The sequence below is a fragment of the Salmo salar genome, chromosome ssa05, assembly GCF_905237065.1.
Source record: "Salmo salar chromosome ssa05, Ssal_v3.1, whole genome shotgun sequence".
NCBI lineage: Eukaryota > Metazoa > Chordata > Actinopteri > Salmoniformes > Salmonidae > Salmo > Salmo salar.
Window position 1 is genome coordinate 62,846,400 of NC_059446.1, and position 23,979 is coordinate 62,870,378.

General features: G+C 42.6%; 1 protein-coding gene across 1 annotated transcript; it reads right to left on the reverse strand.

The window, feature by feature from the left end:
* Positions 1-711: 711 nt before the first annotated feature.
* LOC106605418 (Golgi-associated kinase 1A) lies at positions 712-23,225 on the reverse strand. Its single transcript, XM_045718533.1, has 5 exons — positions 22,767-23,225; positions 7,855-9,348; positions 3,178-3,300; positions 1,671-1,774; positions 712-1,289 (listed from the first exon to the last, which is right to left on the reverse strand). Exons 1-5 carry the CDS (start codon positions 22,767-22,769, stop codon positions 1,085-1,087), a joined length of 1,929 nt encoding a protein of 642 aa, XP_045574489.1. The 5' UTR covers positions 22,770-23,225; the 3' UTR covers positions 712-1,084.
* Positions 23,226-23,979: the final 754 nt, after the last annotated feature.

The window sequence follows — 23,979 nt, forward strand, 5'->3', positions numbered from 1 at the left end:
TTGGTGGTATCCCATAGAATCTGGGGGTCATTAACCACATTTTTATTGATCATTATACATTTATTTAGTTCAATTTGAAATTGATTACAGAAAGTAGGATTTTGTAGTAATTTTGTAGTAATTATTGTGTTTCTTTAAGGAGATTCTGAAATGTAAAGTAGTAAGTGTGGTGGTCAGACAAGCTCATATGTCGAATTTCTAGTTTCTTGATTGAAGAAAATAGAGGTACCTTCAGAAAGTATTCACACCCCTTGACTTTTTCCACATTTTGTTGTGTTACAGCTTGATTTTAAAATCGATTAAATTGAGATTGTGTCACTGGCCTACACACAATACCCCATAATGTCAAAGTGGAATAATGTTTTTAGAATTTTTTACTAATTAATTAAAAATGAAAAGCTGAAATGTATCGAGTCAATAAGTAGGCTAAATATAACAACATAAATGCAAGCCTAAACAGTCAAATATCCTCATTATTATTAGCAATATGGTCTAAATAACCTTAAACATAGAAAAACATGTTAAATAAGTGAATTGTGTCGAAGCCTATGGGACTGGCCATCTATCCTAAACAGTTTAGCCCATAGGAATGCAATGTGCTGTAGCCCCACAAGGAAGCAACCCCAGTCTGTAGGTCACTATTCATTGATCTAAAATCTTTCATTTTAAGATTACAGCTGAACGCTTATCTCATAAAACAGACATTAAATCAATCGTTAAATCTGCTATTTTTTATTAGAAAAGACAAAACTCACCTCATAAACAGGCAGCGAAGAAGACGGTGCAATTTCAATAACATCAATCATAATAATAATATCAATGCTTGCCTTGAGGGATGTTGACAAGATGTATGGATACAACATGGATGGGAACCACAACCAGCATGGAACAGGCATACTGTATCTGCGGCCCAAAGAGCACCCTCTTCCCTATATAGTGCACTACCTTTGAATAGGGTGCCATTTGAGACGCATCCTGTGTCTTTAGGCTACCCGGGACCTTAAGGAGGCTTCCACGTCTGTCACAGGCACCCCCTGCCTGGATGAAATGAATGTACTGCTGGGTGCTTTCTGGGCCATTGGATTCACAGATCCCTGTTCAGTCTCAGTCTCTTGTCGTGGATGTGCTGCAGCAGAATCCTCCCTCTCTGCTCAACAGTGTGGATGAGAGGTTTCAGGCCACGTGCCCCCCCTCGGCTCTCCCAGAATTCCTTGTCCATATACAGGGAGCTCAGGAGCATGCTCTCCAAGCAGCCAGACTGGAGAACTGATACGGCTCTCTCAGGAAACCTGCCAGAAAAATACAGTAAGACTGTCAAATCCTGACAAATACCAGACAAAGGATATCAAACCCAATTGACTGAGCATATTATGATGATGTGGCCTATTTTAGTTTCATCTACCAACAGTTATACTTCATCTCTGAAGAGTTATGAAGTTATGAAGATCCACCCACTCGCTTCACTGGATTTAGGAAACACACATTAAGGCTGTGTGATGTGGGGTGGATGTAGGGTTCAACTGAGCTTCTGTACACTAAGGTGCTTCCTAAATGGCACCCAACTCCCTATATAGTGCAATACTTTTGGCCGGAGTTCTGGCAGACTAAGCCTATTTCCATGATTCTGTCTATCCTTGAATAGAGATTGGATTATAGATGTTTGTACTCACTCATCGATGCCCTCTACTAAGCGGAAGTTGAGGTTTTCATGGGGATGATTTGGCCTGCCTGCATTGTCTATAAACACCAGTCTGGTAGGCTCTACTCTCCTCACCTGTAGAAAAAAACATAGACAGACACAGTATAGGTTAGCATAAAGTATCATCAACACTAACTCTATCTCTTTATATATATGCTATCTCAATAAACAGTAATAAAAAAAAAGCGGTGGGTTGCATGACATTTTTTACATGTGAAAAAGGGGCCCTGGTGAAAAAAGGTTGGGAACTCCTGATTTATAGGATCTTTTCGGTCCTTTCTTTATAAAGAACTTCAGACTCCAGAACAGCTTTCCAAGAGGAAAATCAAGGGTGACTACAAGAAACAAGTAGAAAATGTATTTACTTTCTGAAATCATCAACCATAGCAAATAACTCTTACCGCTTGTTCGCTATGCAGTCATTGATCATTTTGTTGACAGAAATCCAAATGCAGCCAAGAAAGGCCTAAGTGTTGATGGAGATAGTGACAGTTACAGCTTAAGCCTTTGGCATGAGAGCAGGAGCGAGAGGGAGGTGACAGGAGGAGTGGAATGGTGAGAGGAGGAGCGAGAGGGAGGTGACAGGAGGAGGGATGGTGAGGAGGTAGTTACTTGTGTGAGACAGACCCCTGCGGGAATTTTGACTACAGTAAGAGGTGGTTCAGTCATTGTAGGTCAATCACCTGCAGTGAGGGCAAACCACAGCAAGCTAGCGAAAGCAGTAAGTTTGCTTCTTTGCCACCTCATTTATTGCATTAAGTCCAATTCTATGATCAAGAATGCTATAAAGTATCATCAACACTAACTCTATCTCTTTGATAGATATTAATATAGTAATTATGAGATGAGATGAAGGCTCGGGAGAATAACTTTAAACTAGATATGACTTTTTTAGACCTCTCACTATATATCAAACTATAAATCAGTGACCAAAGTTTATTGGTCACGTACACAGTTTGGCAGGTATTATACTGCACATCAAGAAGATAGACTAAGAATGATATGCACATCACAAGATACACTATATTACAGTGAGCTAGAATCCAGTATATAGATACAAAGTCAACTCCTAATCCTTTCTACAACAGCTGAAATAATAAAGCGTAATGTGCTTAATAGAATTATATTTGTCTTTGTCAAGAGCGAGTACCAAGTATCAGCAATGAGTTCAGCAGGTTCAGTGGAAAGAGGGAGTCATTTTTCCCACAGAGCAGTTGTAAAAGAATAGTGATCATCTTTGTCCATCATCGGAATTCCCTTTGTTAAGAAGAAAAGGTCTGGATGGTAGCAATAATATTAATAAATGTAGAGGTCTGTTTACATTGTCCTATTAGATTATTTAGACAAGCCTCCTCCTAAACCTCCTTCAGGCTATTATCTTACATTATGTCCAAGTAAGTAAGTAAGCCTTGTCTGAGCCAGAATGGCCCATACATTATGTCCATATGATGGTTTCTTGGGTGTGATATGATAGTTACCAGGATGTGCACCAGCACTAGATCCTTTGAGTTCCTGCACTTGGTATGTAGCAGGTTCTCCACACATGGTTCTGCTGGGTCAGGCTGGAAACCGCAGCAGTACCGGTCCAGACGATCATTCACCTGCATGGGGGGATGGAAGAACATGGATTAGTTGGGATTGATCATCAACAATGACCTTTCCATAGAATTACATACAGAACTGTGATTTTTAGCAGGGGTTCCCAATTGTTTTTACAATTCCTGATTGTATACCGATCTAAAACAACACATAAATCTGTGATTCTTTAGGCTAGAAACAAGCGGTACAACACCCAAGGAAGACACAGCTCTGATGCACATGAGATTATATTTGGTTGGTCTCTATGACATTCAGAAGCTGAGCTACGACCTTCTAAAGTCGAGGAGTGAAAGAAATTAGACTATGCGTTGTTTTAGACTTTGCTTGGGAAGTAATCTTATACAATCTGACTCTGTGGCTGTCAATTGATCTATTCACTTTCTGCTAAATAGAATGTGAACAATTTAATTGAGTGTTCATATAAATTATCATAATAAAACATATTTGATAACGGTCTAGACTTTATTTTCTTCAAAACAACACCATTTTCTTAAGTCCCACACATGAAACAAATTCAAGCTGGTGGTGTATTTAATATATGCTATCTCAATAAACAGTAATAAAAAAAAGCGGTGGGTTGCATGACATTTTTTACATGTGAAAAAGGGGCCCTGGTGAAAAAAGGTTGGGAACTCCTGATTTATAGGATCTTTTCGGTCCTTTCTTTCTAAAGAACTTCAGACTCCAGAACAGCTTTCCAAGAGGAAAATCAAGGGTGACTACAAGAAACAAGTAGAAAATGTATTTACTTTCTGAAATCATCAACCATAGCAAATAACTCTTACCGCTTGTTCGCTATGCAGTCATTGATCATTTTGTTGACAGAAATCCAAATGCAGCCAAGTAAGGCCTAAGTGTTGATAGAGATAGTGACAGTTACAGCTTAAGCCTTTGGCATGAGAGCAGGAGCGAGAGGGAGGTGACAGGAGGAGTGGAATGGTGAGAGGAGGAGTGGGGGGGTGATGAGAGGAGGTGAGAGGAGGGATGGTGAGGAGGTAGTTACTTGTGTGAGACAGACCCATGCGGGAATTTTGACTACAGTAAGAGGTGGTTCAGTCATTGTAGGTCAATCACCTGCAGTGAGGGCAAACCACAGCAAGCTAGCGAAAGCAGTAAGATTGCTTCTTTGCCACCTCATTTATTTCATTAAGTCCAATTCTATGAACAAGAATGCTATAGTAAAGCCAAACTTATAAGTGTACTTTAAATTCATATCTCTCTACTTCACCAACTTCAATAATCACTGTTTAAATAAGGAAGCTCTTTTTTCAGAGTTAACACCCATCATTTTACATTTGTTCATGCATGTATGTATTCACCGCAGTAGTTTTTTGTTGTTGCATATTCACACAAAAAAAATCCTTAAATAAAATGACGCAACATCAATACCTATGGCACCATTCTCTTCCTCATTGTACCGCAGAATAAACCAACTATCAGGGGAGGAAGGGAGCAATGTCATCCTTGTTGTTAAACTGAGAAGTGAAGGCATTGCCACACTTCTCTGAGTGTTACCAAGGTGAGATAAGCCCCCAGGTCTGTCTGGGCCTCTCTGTGGTAAAACTCACACCACACCATTTCGCTTCACTTCTTTAGCGCCTTCAGGAGTTCTCACATCCCTACTACATTTCACCCTTACACTAGAATACACTAATTCACGTAGGGACAGAGTACAAGAGTCTCCTGGATACGGTTTCAGTATTGACATACAGTATTACACCACCACCAAGTCTCTGGGAAACAGGACATGCTATTAAGGTCTATATCACACACAATAACATCACAAGCAAAACAACAAGCCTACTCACAACTAATTCATAGCAATACATCAGTAGCCTTCTTAGCCTACAATGGCAATTCAAAGCATCCAAGGCAATGACCAACAACGAGGACACTTGGCGCAAGGTCCTCTGTCTCCTCTGTTCTCCCCAGGCGAAGTGCGTGTGTGACTGTGTCCTTCACACTGTTCCCCTTGCTAATTGGTGTTAGGTTCCACATCAGAGCCATTAGATGTGTTAAATGAGCAGGTAGGAACAAGTGTTACAGGGTCCCAGTCGGCAATTCCATTGAATCAATACAATCAATACAATGCTATTAACAGTGGGCCATGTTACAGGTATTGACTTCTGCAAAGAGACTACTCATGTATTATTCATACAGTGGCTCGCCGCATCGCAAATGGCACTCTATTCCCTATATAGCGCACTCCTTTTGATCAGAGTCGGTCAAATCTAGTGCACTATTTAGGAAATAGGGTTCCATTTTGTATTCAGCCACTATTCTCTCTCCCTCCACAGTTCAGTTACCCATTCCATTCCATCTCATACAGAAAAGGCAGTCTTTCATTATCTTTATCAGATTTTTCTACAGCTGAGTTGGTTCAGTGGCTGGGTGTTCTATTGAATAGTTTTCTGTTTTTAATAGAATAGGTAGCATGGATAAAACGCTGTAATAGCCTCCAAAGTGAGAGAATTTAGATTGAACACAATCAAAGAATGCAATTTGTGACTCATCTCATTTAGAGACATTTTCCAATAGTTTTTGTTTGCTCAGCCTCTTTTCCTTCTCATTGTGAGACATTATTTTCTGAAACAATATGTATTCTGCCCCCAATCTGTATTGGCTAAATAACGATGACTGTTCACCCTGCAGTAACAAAGTAATGGATGGAAAAAGTAAGCCCCACGACATTTTTCTTAATGTTTTGTTTACTATGTGGTGTCCTTCATCCCCATAATTATTCTGCCAGTCATAGACCACCCTTTTCAAAGAGCACCTAATGCTAAGTCTCCATGGCCTTGTAGTTTTCACCCATCCGAGCGCACCAGCACACTCTTTATTTCCTCTGGGGTTTTTTTCTAAACAAAGAAATTGACTTTCTTTTGGCTATAGAGACAGATAGCGAGAGGAGCAGCTGCTATCACTTTCCTCTCAGTCCTTCCTAATGTGGACTTAGGCATCCGTGATTGCCGAGCATCACCATGGCAACCCTGACTTTGACTTCACACTGCCAGCGGCCAGTCATTGGGTCTTTAGAGGCCTGATGGAGACCGAGACTGGTGTGTGTGTGTTTGTGTGTATCAAATATTGTACATTGTACTCTGTCTATACCAAACGTACTAACTCTCTCTCACTTGCAATAAACATCATTGGGTTGTTGGCTTCATTGCCACCTCTCATTCCCTAATGGCAGCTTAGATATTCCACATGCGGAGTTAGACTGACATACTATCCATTTAGAGTGGCACTGTGGCAGAGCTGGCCTTATCAATCCTGTATTAATTACTTCCTCTCAGGATGGCTCAGCTTTACACACACACACACACACACACACACACACACACACACACACACACACACACACACACACACACACACAAAACGATTCTCAAGGACCATCAGCCATCATTTATTACACAATAAAGATCTCCAACTTCATTATAAATCACTGGCAGATTATAAATGAGTTTGAAGCTAAATTAGAGACAAACATTGTGTTGATTTTTTATTGAATTGCGCTGATACATTCATCTACTGTAGTAGGGAGAATGATATTGTTCATTCATCTAGTAGGGAGAATGATAATGACTTATTATGTTGTGTGTCTAGTAAGCTGACGGGATGCACTCACTACAATACCCTTCTACCTGTGATCCATGAAAAAACATAATTATCTGATAATCAATTACATTTATCGCTCCAGACAGAGAAAGTCACACTCTTTTCATTGGCCGGCATCTTTTAATCTAAGGCAGTTTAGTGAGTAGAGTTCTTCAGATGATAAGACCTTGGCAATACAATCCAGTGCTCAAATAGGCTCATTATCAAGGACTGCCAGCCTACTATTAGACAAGGTTGGTGGATTTCATCCAGTGAGAATGTTCTTTAATATAAATGCAAAACAAGATCTGCATCCCAAATGGCACACTATTTCCTTTGTAGTGCACTACTTTTGACCAGGGCCCATAGGGCTATAGCCAAAAGTAGTGAACTATATAGGGAATGTGGTGCCATTTGGGACGGAACAACAAACCGCTGGCTGCCATGAGTTTTCCCAGTCTGCCTGACCTCATGAGTCATTATCAACTAGGCCCTCCATAGTGACATTAAGTGAATCACTAGGTAACAGTTAGTTTATACAGCGTACTGGAATAACAACTTTACAAAACTTACATCTCTCAAGGTGAGGTGAGATTTCAATCAGAACTCTAGTCTATGCATTATTTCAATAGGTTGTCTTCACATGGTGTGATTGAAAGGATATAGAACGCTATCAGTTTGGATGTGTACGTTTGAGTGGCAGATCAGGATAAAAATGAGTTAAGGTTATGGCTAAGGTTAGGGATACGGTTAGGAATTAAGATCGGGTTAGAATGCCTGACATTAGGAGCCATATAAAATCTAACAGTCACATTCCACTACCTATCAGTTTTTCTGACCTCTTTACTCTAGCCAATGTATTTCTTAAAAGTTCAAATCAGTGCTGTCAATAAGTTAAATAAAAGGGTTTAACAAGTGTGATTGGAGGATACAGAGTGTTATCAGTTGTTCTATACCTGTAGGAGGAAGTCAAAGAGTGCCAGGCGCCCCCACTCTGCATGGTGAACTCCCACACAGGGGCTCTCGTTGAGGGCCACGCCACTGCCACTGCCACACCTGGCCCTCAGCAGGCTCTGGTACTGGGGCCAGGTGAGAGGGAACGAGTTCTGGTCATTGTCATCATCAGCCAGGTGCTGGATGCCTGGGTCCCACCACACTATGGGTCTGGCTGCCCCTCTGGTGTATTTATAAGGCAGGATGTCACTGTGGAAGGCCCTGAACACCGTGGGCAGACTCCTGTTCAAGCTGAGAACACGGTCTAAATGGAAAGCGAAGACTTCGAACCAGTCGTCTGGACGTTTGATCAGGGCACACAGACCCTGTTGGCAGTGCCCACTATGGTCAGCCAATGGAGCCCCAAGAGAAGGGGGATGATGAGGGGCACCCAGCCCTACATGGAGGACCTGTCCGTGGGCTGGGACCCTGGCCTTACTGACAACCTCGCTGCCCGAGAGGAACTCCATCTTGTGAATATCGTCCTTGCTGAGCCATGGCACAGAGTCAGTGTGCTCAGTCATTATTCTCCGTGTGTCAGTGTCTGGAAACTCCCTCTCTCCAGCTGACATCTTACACCAGTGGGCCTCCCTCTCACTCCCTTTCTCTGCTTCTGCTGCTGTTTCCACTGTGGGCCGGGTCTCTTTATGCCCAGACAAAGACTGTCTGTCACGTTTCCTGAATTCTCTGGGGACCTTTTTCACAGCCTGCTGCTTGGTTAGGTTCTTCCTCCCTGCTTTCCCTGCCTGCCCTGCCTGCCCGGTGTGCCCCTGGTCCTGTCTCTGTTCATCTGGAGCACATTTGTGCTCAGAGTCAGACAGGCCGAGGTCTGCAGTAGAAGGGCGGCTCTGGCTACGAGCTACAGTCTGGGGCACGGCTGGGTGGACGTTCCCTTGTCTGGGAAGAGGTGGTGGCTGGGTGGAGAGCTCTGAACCACTGCAGTTGGTTAGATGGCTTCCATCATGCCTTATTAGCACAGCATTGACTGTCAATGGCTGGATATGACGTTGTTTGTCTCTACTAGAACTTGGCGGCATCTCTTTCTTCTCTTTCCTTTTGGAGGTAATGCCCTTAGTTTTACGATTCTTCTTGTAGTTGCTGTGAGTTCTCTCATCTGTCATGCTAGCTGCTCCCCCATCCAATTTGGGCTGGTCCTTCACCAGGTGATGCTTGGAGGACTCTTTGACTTTGTCACTCTGCTTCCAACCTCCACTGTGACCGTTGAGGGCTAGAGGAAGATGGTGGTGGTGAGGGGCCAATGTGGCCCTTTCCCTGGGTCTAGCCCTCGCTCTATACCCTCCGGCTCCAGCAGAGCTCAGGCCTCGTGAGGGCAGCCTGCGTGTCTCAGAGGGGGGGAAGGGGAGGGTGTTGATCACCACCACAGACAGGGTAAAGAGGAGGAGGAAGGCCCACACTGCCCACCTCTTGCAGCAGATCTTGGACCACACTCTCAAGGCCTGCATGCATGGGAAACAGGAAACAAAGAGAAAGTTAGGTCTGTAGTTGGGAGCAAACCACCAAAAAGCCATGATTATAATGGAGCAGAGCTATAAATAAAATGTATTTACTCTCTAAACTGTACGGTCGCTGGTCGGCCACTTGAACTGAACAGCTCAGATTCCAGTATGTGTTTACAGAAGAGGAAACTTAAATCTCTCAGAGGTTGAGAAATGCAAATATCAGTACACAGACTGAAGGACGAGGGTAAACAAAAAAATTAAACAACCTGTGTTTAAAAAAAAAACATCGATTTGTTAAGTTATTCTGTTAAAACACTAAGGAGAGAGAGAGAAAGAGAGAAAGAAAGAGTTGATCCACATGTATCCCATCTGCAATGCACACAAGTGTAAATAAAGCCCTTTTCAGTCATAGTTGGGCTTTCTTCTGCTTATACTGTAGGAAAGTTACAGTTACTGAGCTGAGACAAATACGATGGCACACACATAGATATTGTAGCATTCCCTTCTGCACGCCAGACCATCCAGAATGTGCTGACAGGTAGTGCATGCCAAATGGTATATAGTGCACTCCTTTTGACCAAGGCCCATAGGGAATAGGGTGCCATTTGGGACACAGACAGATTCTGGATGGCTTACTTCTACTGCAGCCTCTGTGATGATGAATTACTTTTCTGTGGCATAGGCCTAAATACAAACCGGTCCCATTCCATAAAGTCTCCATCGCATATAGAGTATGTATGCCATAGAGATATATCCATTCAGATGGATCCCTATGGAATATGCTCTCAATGTTATTCAAACCTATGGTAAATCCAGAGGCAGTTATTTATCTGAATCATATATCAATGAAAGGATTAGGCTATGGTATAGAGCTATAGAGGCTATGGTTTAGAGCTATAGAGGCTATGGTATAGAGCTATAGAGGCTATGGTGTAGAGCTATAGAGGCTATGGTGTAGAGCTATAGAGGCTTTGGTGTAGAGCTATAGAGGCTATGGTATAGGGCTATATAGGCTATGGTATAGAGCTATAGAGGCTATGGTATAAAGCTATAGAGGTTATGGTATAGGGCTATAGAGACTATGGTATAGGGCTATAGAGACTATGGTATAGGGCTATAGAGGCTATGGTATAGAGCTATAGAGGCTATGGTATAGAGCTATAGAGGCTATGGTATAAAGCTATAGAGGCTATGGTGTAGAGCTATAGAGGCTATGGTGTAAAGCTATAGAGGCTATGGTATAAAGCTATAGAGGCTATGGTATAAAGCTATAGAGGCTATGGTATAAAGCTATAGAGGCTATGGTATAGAGCTATAGAGGCTATGGTATAGAGCTATAGAGGCTATGGTATAGAGCTATAGAGGCTATGGTATAGAGCTATAGAGGCTATGGTATAGAGCTATAGAGGCTATGGTATAGGGCTATAGAGGCTATGGTATAGAGCTATAGAGGCTATGGTGTAGAGCTATAGAGCCATGACTACATGGAACTCTTCCACCTCAGTTAACCCAAGCAATAAAATCAGATTTAAAAAAATCACCCATAAAACAACACCTCACGGCACAACGCTGACTTTGAACACACACACACACACACACACACACACACACACACACACACACACACACACACACACACACACACACACACACATTATTCTCAGTAATATAATATAGTATTGTAAATTTGTAATTGAGTGATGTATATGATGTTTTGTATGATGTAATGTTTCATTTCTGTTCGGACCCTAGGAAGAGTATCTGTTGCCTTGGCAACAGCTAATGGGGATCCTAATAAAATAATAAAGACTAAATATTATGGTTCCATTCGATCTTCACATACAGTGGAAGTAGGAAGTTTACATACACTTAGGTTGGAGTCATTAAAACTCGTTTTTCAACCACTCCACAAATTTCTTGTTTACAAACTATAGTTTTGGCAGTTGGTTAGGACATTCATTTTTCCAACAATTGTTTACAGACTGATTATTTCACTTATAATTCACTGTATCAGTATGTATGTATTTCAGCGAGCAAGCCTTTCTAATCGACCTGGCCCGGGTATCCTGGAAGGATATTGACCTCATCCCGTCAGTAGAGGATGCCTGGTTATTTAAAAAAAATGCCTTCCTCACCATCTTAAATAAGCATGCCCCATTTAAGAAATGTAGAACCAGGAACAGATATAGCCCTTGGTTCTCTCCAGACCTGACTGCCCTTAACCAACACAAAAACATCCTGTGGCGTTCTGCATTAGCATCGAACAGCCCCCGTGATATGCAACTTTTCAGGGAAGTTAGAAACCAATATACACAGGCAGTTAGAAAAGCCAAGGCTAGCTTTTTCAAGTAGAAATTTGCTTCCTGCAACACAAACTCAAAAAAGTTCTGGGACACTGTAAAGTCCATGGAGAATAAGAACACCTCCTCCCAGCTGCCCACTGCACTGAGGATAGGAAACTCTGTCACCTCCGATAAATCCACTATAATTGAGAATTTCAATAAGCATTTTTCTACGGCTGGCCATGCTTTCCACCTGGCCACCCTACCGCGGTCAACAGCACTGCAACTCCCACAGCTACACGCCCAAGCCTTCCCCATGTCTCCTTCTCCCAAATCCAGTCAGCTGATGTTCTGAAAGAGCTGCAAAATCTGTCTCCCTACAAATCAGCCGGGCTAGACAATCTGGACCCTTTCTTTCTAAAATGATCTGCCGAAATTGGTTGCAACCCCTATTACTAGCCTGTTCAACCTCTCTTTCGTGTCGTCTGAGATTCCAAAAGATTGGAAAGCAGCTGCTGTCATCCCCCTCTTCAGAGGAGGGGACACTCTTGACCCAAACTGCTACAGACCTATATCTATCCTACCCTGCCTTTCTAAGGTCTTCGAAAGCCAAGTCAACAAACAAATTACTGACCATTTCGAATCCCACTGCACTTTCTCCGCTATGCAATCTGGTTTCAGAGCTGGTCATGGGTGCACCTCAGCCACGCTCAAGGTCCTAAACGATATCGTAACCGCCATCGATAAGAAACAATACTGTGCTGCCGTATTCATTGACCTGGCCAAGGCTTTCGACTCTGTCGGCCACCGCAGACTCAATAGCCTTGGTTTCTCAAATGATTGCCTCGCCTGGTTCACCAACTACTTCTCTGATAGAGTTCAATGTGTCAAATCGGATGGCCTGTTGTCCGGGCCCCATGTAGTCTCTATGGGGGTGCCACAGGGTTCAATTCTTGGGCCAACTCTTTTCTCTGTATACATCAATGATGTCGCTCTTGCTGCTGGTGAGTCTCTGATCCACCTCTACGCAGACGACACCATTCTGTATACTTCTGGCCCTTCTTTGGACACTGTGTTAACAACCCTCCAGACGAGCTTCAATGCCATACAACTCTCCTCCCGTGGCCTCCAACTGCTCTTAAATACAAGTAAAACTAAAGGTATGCTCTTCAACCGATCGCTGCCCGCATCTGCCCGTCCGTCCAGCATCACTACTCTGGACAGTTCTTACTTAGAATATGTGGACAACTACAAATACCTAGGTGTCTAGTTAGACTGTAAGCTCTCCTCCCAGACTCAGATCAAACATCTCCAATCCAAAGTTAAATTTAGAATTGGCTTCCTATTTCGCAACAAAGCATCCTTCACTCATGCAGCCAAACATACCCTCGTAAAACTGACCATCCTACCGATCCTCGACTTCGGCGATGTAATTTACAAAATAGCCTCCAATATCCTACTCAATAAACTGGATGCAGTCTATCACAGTGCCATCCGTTTTGTCACCAAAGCCCCATATACTACCCACCACTGCGACCTGTACGCTCTCATTGGCTGGCCCTCACTTCAAACTCGTCGCCAAACCCACTGGCTCCAGGTCATCTACAAGACCCTGCTAGGTAAAGTCCCCCCTTATCTCAGCTCACTGGTCACCGTAGCAGCACCCACCTGTAGCACTGCGCTCCAGCAGGTATATCTCTCTGGTCACACCCAAAGCCAATTCCTCATTTGGCCGTCTCTCCTTCCAGTTCTATGCTGCCAATTACTGGAACGAACTACAAAAATCTCTGAAACTGGAAACACTTATCTCCCTCACTAGCTTTAAGCACCAGCTGTCAGAGCAGCTCACAGATCACTGCACCTGTACATAGCCCATCTATAATTTAGCCCAAACAACTACCTCTTCCCTTACTGTATTTATTTATTTATCTATTTTGCTCCTTTGCACCCCATTATTTCTATTTCTACTTTGCACTTTCTTCCACTACAAATCCACCATTCCAGTGTTTTACTTGCTATATTGTATTTACTTTGCCACCATGGCCTTTTTTGCCTTTACCTCCCTTATCTCACCTCATTTGCTCACATTGTATATAGACTTATTTTTCTACTGTATTATTGACTGTATGTTTGTTTTACTCCATGAGTAACTCTGTGTTGTTGTATGTGTTGAACTGCTTTGTTTTATCTTGGCCAGGTCGCACTTGTAAATGAGAACTTGTTCTCAACTTGCCTACCTGGTTAAATAAAGGTGAAATATTTGTTTTTTTAAAATAAAAGTATCACAATTCCAGTGGGTCAGAAGTTTACATACACTAAGTTGACTGTGCCTTTAATCAGCTTGGAAAATTCCAGAAAATGATGTCATGGCTTTAGAAGCTTCTGATACGCTAATTGGCATCATTTGAGTCAATTGGAAGTGTACCTGTGGATGTATTTCAAGGCCTACCTTCAAACTCAGTGCCTCTTTGCTTGACATCATGGGAAAATGAAAAGGAATCAGCCAAGAACTCAGAAAAAAATTGTAGACCTCCACAAGTCTGGTTCATCCTTGGGAGCAATTTCCAAACGCCTGAATGTACCACATTCATCTGTACAAACAATAGTACGCAAGTATAAACACCATGGGACCACGCATCCGTCATACCGCTCAGGATGAACGTACTTTGATGCGAAAAGTGCAAATCAATCCCAGAACAACAGCAAAGGACCTTGTTAAGATGCTGGAGGAAACGGGTACAAAAGAATCTATATCCACAGTAAAACGAGTCCTATATCGACATAACCTGAAAGGCCGCTCAGCAAAGAAGAAGCCCCTGCTCCAAAACCGCCATTAAAAAATCCAGACTACGGTTTGCAACTGCACATGGGGACAAAAATCTTACTTTTTGGAGAAATGTCCTCTGGTCTGATCAATAAAAAAAATAGAACTGTTTTGCCATAATGACCATCGTTATGTTTGGAAGAAAAAGGGGGAGGCTTGCAAGCCAAAGAACACCATCCCAACCTTGAAGCACGGGGGTGGCAGCATCATGTTGTGGGGGTGCTTTGCTGCAGGAGGGACTGGTGTACTTCACAAAATAGATGGTATCATGAGGCAGGAAAATTATGTGGATATATTGAAGCAACATCTCAAGACATCAGTCAGGAAGTTAAAGCTTGGTCGCAAATGGGTCTTCCAAATGGACAATGACCCCAAGCATACTTCCAAAGTTGTGGCAAAATGGCTTAAGGACAACAAAGTCAAGGTATTGGAGTGGCCATCACAAAGCCCTGACCTCAATCCTATAGAAAATTTGCTACCAAATACTAATTGAGTGTATGTAAACTTCTGACCCACTGGGAATGTGATGAAAGAAATAAAAGCTGAAATAAAAACATTTCAGCTACTATTATTCTGACATTTCACATTCTTAAAATAAAGTGGTGATCCTAACTGACCTAAGACTGGGAATTCTTACTAGGATTAAATGTCAGGAATTATTAAAAACTGAGTTTAAATGTATTTGGCTAAGGTGTATGTAAACTTCCGACGTCAACTGTACATACAGTATGATTATGAATATAACTTAGCTTCTTCCATGTTTTTGTTTCTAATCTTTTCTATTTTGTCTGAGTTACATTTAGATTAATATTTGAATATTCTCCTCTTTAACCAAGCCGCTCTCTGAGTGACAGCCAGAAACTGCCATCAAGGATCAGCTGTACTGGCCCACAATGCAACTCTGTTTATATAACCAATAGTAGGGGAACGCAGTCATCTCTCAGAAAGACAACCTACATCAGCTGTCCCTCTGCCTGCCTCTCTCCTGTCCTCTCTTCCTCCCTCTCTCCTCTCTTTTTCTCTGAGGGAATTCAACGGAAGGAATGTTTCAAACCCATGAGATCTTTTCCCAGTCGGTGGCTGACGACAGTTTTACAGCTTTCCCATACCCCACCTGTGAATGGATTTCATTATGCTCTTCTGAAAGAATGTCATGCCAGTAGTTCTGACTGAGTCAGGGGTCCTGATGGGCTTTTAGATGTCCGTGGAGATCCCTGTCTGAATAAGATCTACTACTTACCCAGCTGACTCACAGGACGCAAACAAATCAACCCCTAACCCCCAGGCATATGTGTAGATCTGAGATAGTTGGATAGGTAGAATATAGTATACCACCAGAATATGGTGGTGGCTCCATCTTGCCCTCTGATAGGCCAGATGAAATTCCCGCCATATTGCTTGCACCTATCCAATCCTCTCATATCTAAAGAAGTGTCCATAGGGTGTATCTCTAGGGATTAATTTGCATAAGATATGTCCTGCACCTATACTGTACTGTAAATTGTAATAAACTCCTGAGCAGCAGAGATATTCTTTGGCGGTGGGTGGATAAAGCTGAAGTTTCACTATGCCAAGGTCCAACACCCTCACTCCAGTGACGCACTGCACCAGCCTCCACCTGGCAAAGCCAGAAGGCTCACTCACACTCACTGATGAAACCTGCTCTCCAAGAACACATTATACACGTTCCAACATTCTGGAATTTTGTGGAAGTGACACAGATGCACCCTGTCTTGAGCCTTTCTAAATCCTGCACAAAAGTAGTGCACTATATAGGGAATAGGGTGTCATTTAAGATGCACACAGGGTCTATTTTGTTGTAGGTTTTGTGCCACGGGCAGGTGAAGCTCAAAAGGCACCTTATTCCCTATTTAGTGCACTACGGCCCTGGTCAAAAGTATCGCACAATCTAAGGAATAGGTTGCCATTCGGGATGTAAGCCAAGTGTCGGCTCAGATTGTTTTCCCAGTGGTTTGACCAACCGGTTCTAATTAGTGGTCAGGCATGTAGCACCTTGTGTGTCTGTGTGACTGTGTGACTGTGTCAACATGAAGACATCGTGTTGATTTTTTGTGGCTTTAGCACTTCTCTATAGCAGACATGCACAGCAAGGGGGTATGATACACAGCTCAACACCAAACCACAGCACAAAAAAACAACAAGACAAATGCCTTGGTGTCACGTTTGATAGGAATTTTAATAATCACAAAAACAAAATAGTTTGAAATTGACAAAGTCATTGTTGTATTGCATGGCTGCAGATGAATGGTTTTCAGCTCACATTCTATATGATCTGTTACATGCCCACACAACACATTTTAGCACCTATGTAACACGAAGAACACTAGAAGAATACAGGAAGTATACAGTAGCTTAACTTTATTGAGTGGAGTCATCCTCGTCAATTACCTTTCTTGCAGTGATCTTTACCAATATTTGTTCAGCATTTGTCTGTGTTCCACGTCAGTCTAATGCCAGCTATGACAACCGCAAGGCTGGAATCCTAATAGGCTATAGCCTCCCACTCGTTTCAGCAGGCCAGGTGTCTGATGCCGTTACCTTCTAATCCATTCTTTTTACATCTCTTCTCCTTTAGTAGACGGAACGCTCGAGGACAGGTTTGCAGGAATGCTGAGACATGCAACAAAAATGCTTTACAGGATTCAAAGAAGATTAGGAAAAAATCTGTCTCATTATTTTCTGTGTTTAGCAGCGAGGGGGAGGAGGAGAAAGAGGAAAGGAAGGGTGGAAGAGAGAAAGGTGGAAGTAGGGAGGGTGGGAGAGAGTGGGAGGGGAGAGAGAGAAAAGGGGAGAGCGAAAAGGAGAGGGTGAATACTGTAGATGAATAGCATTAATATTACACAGAGAATAGCATCTAAAAAGAGCCCTAAAGTAGCCTTGTTCAGTGGGAGGACAACAGACTGGCTTGGTGGTCAGGCTTTAGGGACTGTCACAGTCATATTCTGGAAAAGCACTGGGCTGCAGCTCTATTAGCATAACCACGTACACTAGCATGTGGAGGGAGGCTCTCTCTCTCTTTCCTGCTGATACATTGTAGTTAATCACCCGTTGAGAATGAAACTCCTGCATGGCAGAACAAAGGAGTAAATTCTCTCGCCATTCTACCATGGCAAAACAGATACACTGTGACTACACACAGAATATTATTCAGTTAATGGGCATGTACGAATTGTATGTGTGAAATTGTGTAAAACCATATCTATTTGCATGAGTGCACATGTGTGTCTGTCTGTCTGTATGGGCACAGGAGGTTTAGGGGGTATTGACATTTTCTAACATGAAATTAATTGCTTCTATGTTCATGTAGAGTATTATTGTTTGCATTAAATAGATGTTCTAGTCAAAAAGAGGGAATAATTACTGTCTCACATGACCATTCAGTCCCAGCGCTGAGGCAACTTTGAAAGAGAAAAATAAGCGAGAACCCTTTCAATGAACCGCATACAACAAAAAGGCTAACAAAGAATGCAATAAATCCACTGACTGCTTTGGAAAACCACACAGAACATCACAACAAACAATTCTGCTGTAGTGTTGACTGGTGAGTGGTGAGGGAGAACAAAGTCCATCATCTGACAGTAATATGACATGATGGCATAGAAAAGGCAGCATGAGATCTCTCCACTGATATCAGACAGGGGAAGACCTTAATTGAATCCGTCACCACATCTCTGCTGCCTGAGAGATCCCACTGACCGGAAGTGTTATGGAGCAAAACACAGCCAAACATTATCGCAAGATGGCTATACTGAAAGGAAAGGAATAAACTGTGTGGTTGGTTGAACACAGATTCATGAGGGAGAGTGGGAGAGAGAGGAAGTGGTGTTTTGAAAGTGTACTAGAGTGGAAGCAGTAATGCACATGACGCTCTAGGCTGGATTAAAATAGTCTCACTGGCAACACACACACACACACACACACACACACACACGTACACACACAAAACACACACACACTTACATGCACGCACACACATTCAAAGACTCTCTCTCGCTCTCTCTAGATGTATAGCAATGCTGAGTTCCAAGTGACCTTGACAATACCTGATGATGCATATTTCACTGCAACGACCCCATCCCATGGGAAAAGAAACCTGCTCGTCCCATAGACTGAAATGTAAACTGCTGCTCATCATTCTCCTCCCCAGTCAGCATCAGCAATATCCTCCTTCCACTGGTCTCTTACTATACCACAGAGGGCCATTCTCATAATGGGCTAGTCATAGGTCTATATTCTGCTTTATACCCCGGGACCTGGGAGAAAGAGTGGTGAGATAGGGGCCCAAACAGAACAACAGTGCTTTTATTCTCCTCTTTAACCAAGCCTCTCTCTGAGTGACAGCCAGACTGATACAGGTGTGCTTCTCCGCTGCACACAGAGAGACCTTCAGTGTAATGACTTGATGATGTTAATCTACAAAGGGAACTCTGCAGGTGTGTGAGAGAAAGAGAGGACAGATAGAGTGAGAGAGTGAAAGAGAGATGGGGAGATAGAGAGGGGAAGAGGAGAAGTGGGGCAACCATCTGCTGCTTAGCCTGTCCTGTGAGTGCGTGTTTGTGTATGCGTGCCTGTGTGTATACGTGTCTGTGTGCATGTGTGTGTGTGCGCCTGTGTGTATGCGTGTACATGATCAGCAACGCCTCTTTGTTATGGCAGAGGCGTCAGTACTCAGTAAAGGAGTGTGACAACAGCCTATCTGCTGCAGTCAATGATTCACAGTGTGAGACTGAAGAAGTCAGCCTAGGCTGGTGCTAGTGCTGGTTATATCAAGTAAACACAGACACAAAAGAGACAAATAGAGACCACTACACATATTCTACACACACACACATACACACAACCTCCCGAGCAGCGAGCAGAGCGGGCCTGCCTGGAGAGATAGGTGGGGACAGCTCTGAATCACTGTCAAGATCCCGTTATCACAGTAGTCAAATCACTGCAGGTTTTCTGAATGACAGAGGAAAACATCCTTAAGCGTGACAGGCAAACTGTATGTGCAGCACTGTATGGATGGATGTGTGAGATACAGGAGAGTCATGATCTAAACATTCCCCAAGGCTATACTGCCACTGTGTCCGAGGAAAATCTACAAGGTAAAGCCTACAAGACAAGAGGATCAGTGTAGCCTGCAGTGAGGTCATCAGTCAGTTACTTGTCAAGATATACCCAAAGAACAATGGCAATTTGAACAGGACACTTTTGTGCACTAAATGTCAAATATTTCAGTTATTCAAATGATGTATGAGAGCAGCATGTCCGAGTGTGATGTTGAATTACAGATTAATATCACCCACCTGCAGCATAAACTGCTTAAGGTCAATTGACTGTCCTGTGGCAGTGTGGCTAGCTGCTGATAACATTGTATTCTATGCATGTAAATGAATACTGACAACTGACTTCCCATGGGGCACACTGTTGATGCATTTAGCCGGCTGAATACATTTGTGATTTATTACACACGCACACACTCACACAGACGTTAATCAGCAGCCTTAATAGTAGTCAGTGAGGCGCTGTTCTCTGCAGTACACTTTATAGGCCCCATGCCAGACCCTGCCTGCACAGTGATAAATAATGGGACCGACTTGAGAGCATGTTTGCCTTTTCAATTGTTGCAAGTTGAAATCATAATCTAAACCTTTCACAAAAAAAGCCTAGTCTAAACAATTTGATTTAGTTGTCATGCTTCCACCAAATCACGCATGTTAGTAAATTAAGGAATGATGCCTAGTGATATATGTTATAAACTCCAGGGCTTAGTAACAGCTATGAAAAACATGAATCCCCTGAGAAAGAATGTTCTAACCATATGGCTGCAGTGTGTGAGCACATTTAAGAAGGTCTGCTTTTAATCTGACACACCATGGCAAGAGAGGAACCTCAGAAGAAGGATGTTAGAAAGAAGGGTGACATTTTTGGTGCAAAATTGGCCCAGAATAAGCAACCTTACATTCTTTCATCATCGTAATTCAAAAACACAAGACAAAAGCTTGATTTACCAAGCAAAATCACCACTATTTGGTGATAGAAACCTCCTGCCAGACCTCCCCTCCTGCAAATGTATTTTCTATGTGGATTACTGAGATTATAAGCAATCTACAACCCATCAGCGTTTTTCCTGGTCCCCAGTTGGAACAACCTGTTTTTTTCATCAATAAACACACTCTGGAAACCTCAGTACCACACACAGTCCTGCAGCCACATCCCCGGACTAATCTAACCACCAACCTTTTACCAGGAGCCATCTTTCCCCTAATGCTCTCTGGGACTGGGAGATGTAAAGATGCTCTAAACCCATCAGGCCTCATAAAACAGGAGCTTATAGCCAGAGCTCAGAGCTGTTATGACATGTTCCTTTCTTCCTAGTGAATATGTCAGCTCACTAGGTAGAATTCCTGCACAGTGCACACTGAAACCTATGAAAGTGTATACGTGTATAGGTTGCACTGATCGCACACAAACATTCAAGCACACGCGCACACACACACACACACACACACACACACACACACACACACACACACACACACACACACACACACACACACACACACACACACACACACACACACACACACACACTAAAACCCAGATGAAAAGTGTGAGTTAAAAAAGTTCAGACGCCAGTGTTTGGATGGTAATTTTGCCTACTTCACGCAGTCCTACTAGACCATATAAAGAGATCCACAGGTAGGACTACTGTAGAACCTGTTTAGGACTAATATGAAACTGTATTTGACTCCAGTCTTTTCATCACAATTCAATCATTTTAAGTACTTAACCTTATCTTTAGTCTATGTCATAAGGGAAACCTAATGTTAAGTGTTAAGAGGGCGTTGTTTTGTCACCCTGAACTGGTGTGGTGTGGAGTGCTGTCCTGCTAACAGATTTACTTGGAAGCCAATATTACATGGGTAATTCATAATGCATTGAAGCAACGAGCATTCCATCCTGTCTGAGACAGGAACCATGGGATTATTTGGACTGCTCTGCTTCGAGACCCGATAATGCCTGGAATATGGTATTTGACATCGGTTGTCCTTCCCTTTAAGCGCACAAAGTTACGGCGCTGCTTTCACTTTCAAAGCAAACCCAGGAACTGAAATCCCAGCTGAGAATACAACCAAGGATGGACGGCACTCACAGTGCCCTGTGTCTAACCAATATACTGTGGGGTTTGAGTTTTTGTGTGTGCCTGAGTACAGCAGTGAATTCCAATGGGGCCCCTTGAATGACTTGAGGCAGACTTGAGGTTGATGGTGTAGTCAGTGCATGATTGTGTTTGAAGAGAAAAGATGCCTCTCTCTACCTCACTTGAGCTGGCTGAGCACAGAAACATTGCATGCAGATGGAGGTGATCACTATTCAAATACAGTCTAGGGTGCCAAACCCTTTTTTTTGTTGTTGCCAGGAGTGAAGTAGTGCTCCTCAAAATATAAAAATAACACAATAACTAACAGGTTGTAAAATCCATGACACAATACTCCTTATGCTTCATTTAAGGTCCAATAGATGAGAAGTTGGAGTTATTCTTGGATTCCATGGAGCTGTTCAAACCAGGGTCTCCTGTCTACATGTATGGAATCAATTAAGAAAATATGAGACTGCAGGGGCTGGCTGGTGGAACTGGGAGACTTGATTCCTGATCACCCAGTTGAAAGAGTGTTTTGACTAAAACTTTTTTTTTACTTTCTGTAAGAGGGTTGACTATCAATTTGAATATTTGTAAGGCATGAACATATAATGTTCTTTCAGATTAATATCATACATTCTCATGCTCTCTCAACATGCAAGATAATCAGAATATTAACGTTTATTACTTCTAGTCTCTCCACTCATTCTACTGATACTTTTATCATAAGTAATGACACTTCACACGTTTCTCTGATCAGGAGTCAATGCACAACAGACATAATGGGTAGTGGAAGTCAGCTCTTGGTGCTGATGTGTCAACATATGAACAATAACAAATGCTCTGAGCTGACCACTTTCTTGCTTACTTTCCTTCAGACTAAATAGGATTACAATTCCGTATCACATGAAATAAAGGCACACATCATTTCGGCGATAGTGTAGCCTACAGATAGAATTGATTTAGCTTTTTTAGCCAAACGGTTTGGAAGTTCGCTATTCTGCAGCTTTATCGAGAACAGCATAAACATAATTGCAGCAAGAGTATGCAAATTCAGCACTTTCACGTGGATGCATAGCCAAAACAAAAGTTTGAAATTGTGCTATCGCGCAGCAAAAGGAGAATTCTGATTTAAGGAAACATGAACCACACTTACCATCGTTTTCCCCACCCTGGTGCATTCCACAAGGAACGTTTACAGCCTTTATTATAGTGCAAACACGTCCGGTGACACCATGTAGATATGGTTACACAAACGTTATTGAAGACTGGACAGCATTGGTTCTGAAGATGCAGCGTGCATAAAGTCTCCAGCTCCTCCACAATGCTTTTTCCATATACTATCACTTTTGAATTGAGCTATGTTTCATCTCCATCTATAGGCTACATTGCGGTTGTCATTAATTGTAGGGTACCTTGGCATTAATAAAGGTAACAATAAATCTCGCAAATTACAATACTTAAGTAGGCTACAGTACGTTTCAGTGGCTTCAAACTTTTGTGGTACCCTACTTCTGCAGAAGAAATTCCCAAACTACAGTTTTGCTTTAGCGCAAAGTGGAGCAAAGGCATATCAAAATCAGCCCTCACTCCCGAGGGACCCGTGCGTTTTGGAAAGTTTATTTCACAGTAAAAGTCCTCTTTCTGGGACGAGATGGGTATTTGGTAGACTCTTGGAATGCGCTGTAATTTGAGAGCAGTCGGCCTGCCCGCGCAGCGCTTGCGTGGTCTTGCTGTCCATACATTGGATACAGGCGCCTTGCAATTGCAGAGCACGTTTTTAAATGACTCATGAAGCCTAATTTAAATAACGACACGCACATAGCCTTGATGGATGAGAGCAATAAATGATAAGAACCAGACCCATAAAAACGAATTAATGTTGCTTTTTATCCACTTTGAAATGTGCTTGAATTGTAAAGTACTAGGCTCACTATCCATCCCCTGGCAAAGGAGTCACAGGGGACAGATCTAACAGATACCCCTTACCAATTAGGTATATAACCTTAACTAATAACACATAGAGCAATTTTTTGGGACAAATATTAGGCCTAGTCTTGGACTAAAAAACATGCTCAATGGATAGACCTAATCTCCATTGAAAGTGATTTTTAGTCTAGCACTAGGCTTGATCTGTGTCTGGGAAACTGGCCCATAGGGTTCTATCCTCTTCAGAGATGAAGAACAAACTGTTACATTTCTCTGAAGATGAGGTGCGTTTCAACCATAAACGGATTAAAAGCCAACGGACAAAGGACGTCAATTCTTGGTTCACTAATAAATCTGTATGGTCAAGGACTGCCCCCTTCTGGTAGCTACTGACCTAGGGCACATTGAATTGCAGTCAAAAACGGATAAAAAAGGAAAAT

Bases quoted from the DNA above. Each gene is read 5' to 3' on its own strand.
- LOC106605418 (XM_045718533.1), bottom strand. The intron at 1,775-3,177 runs GTAACTATCATA...TTTTTTCTACAG, and splicing joins TAGTGCTGGTGCACATCCTG to GTGAGGAGAGTAGAGCCTAC. The intron at 1,290-1,670 runs GTGAGTACAAAC...TTTTTCTGGCAG, and splicing joins TTAGTAGAGGGCATCGATGA to GTTTCCTGAGAGAGCCGTAT.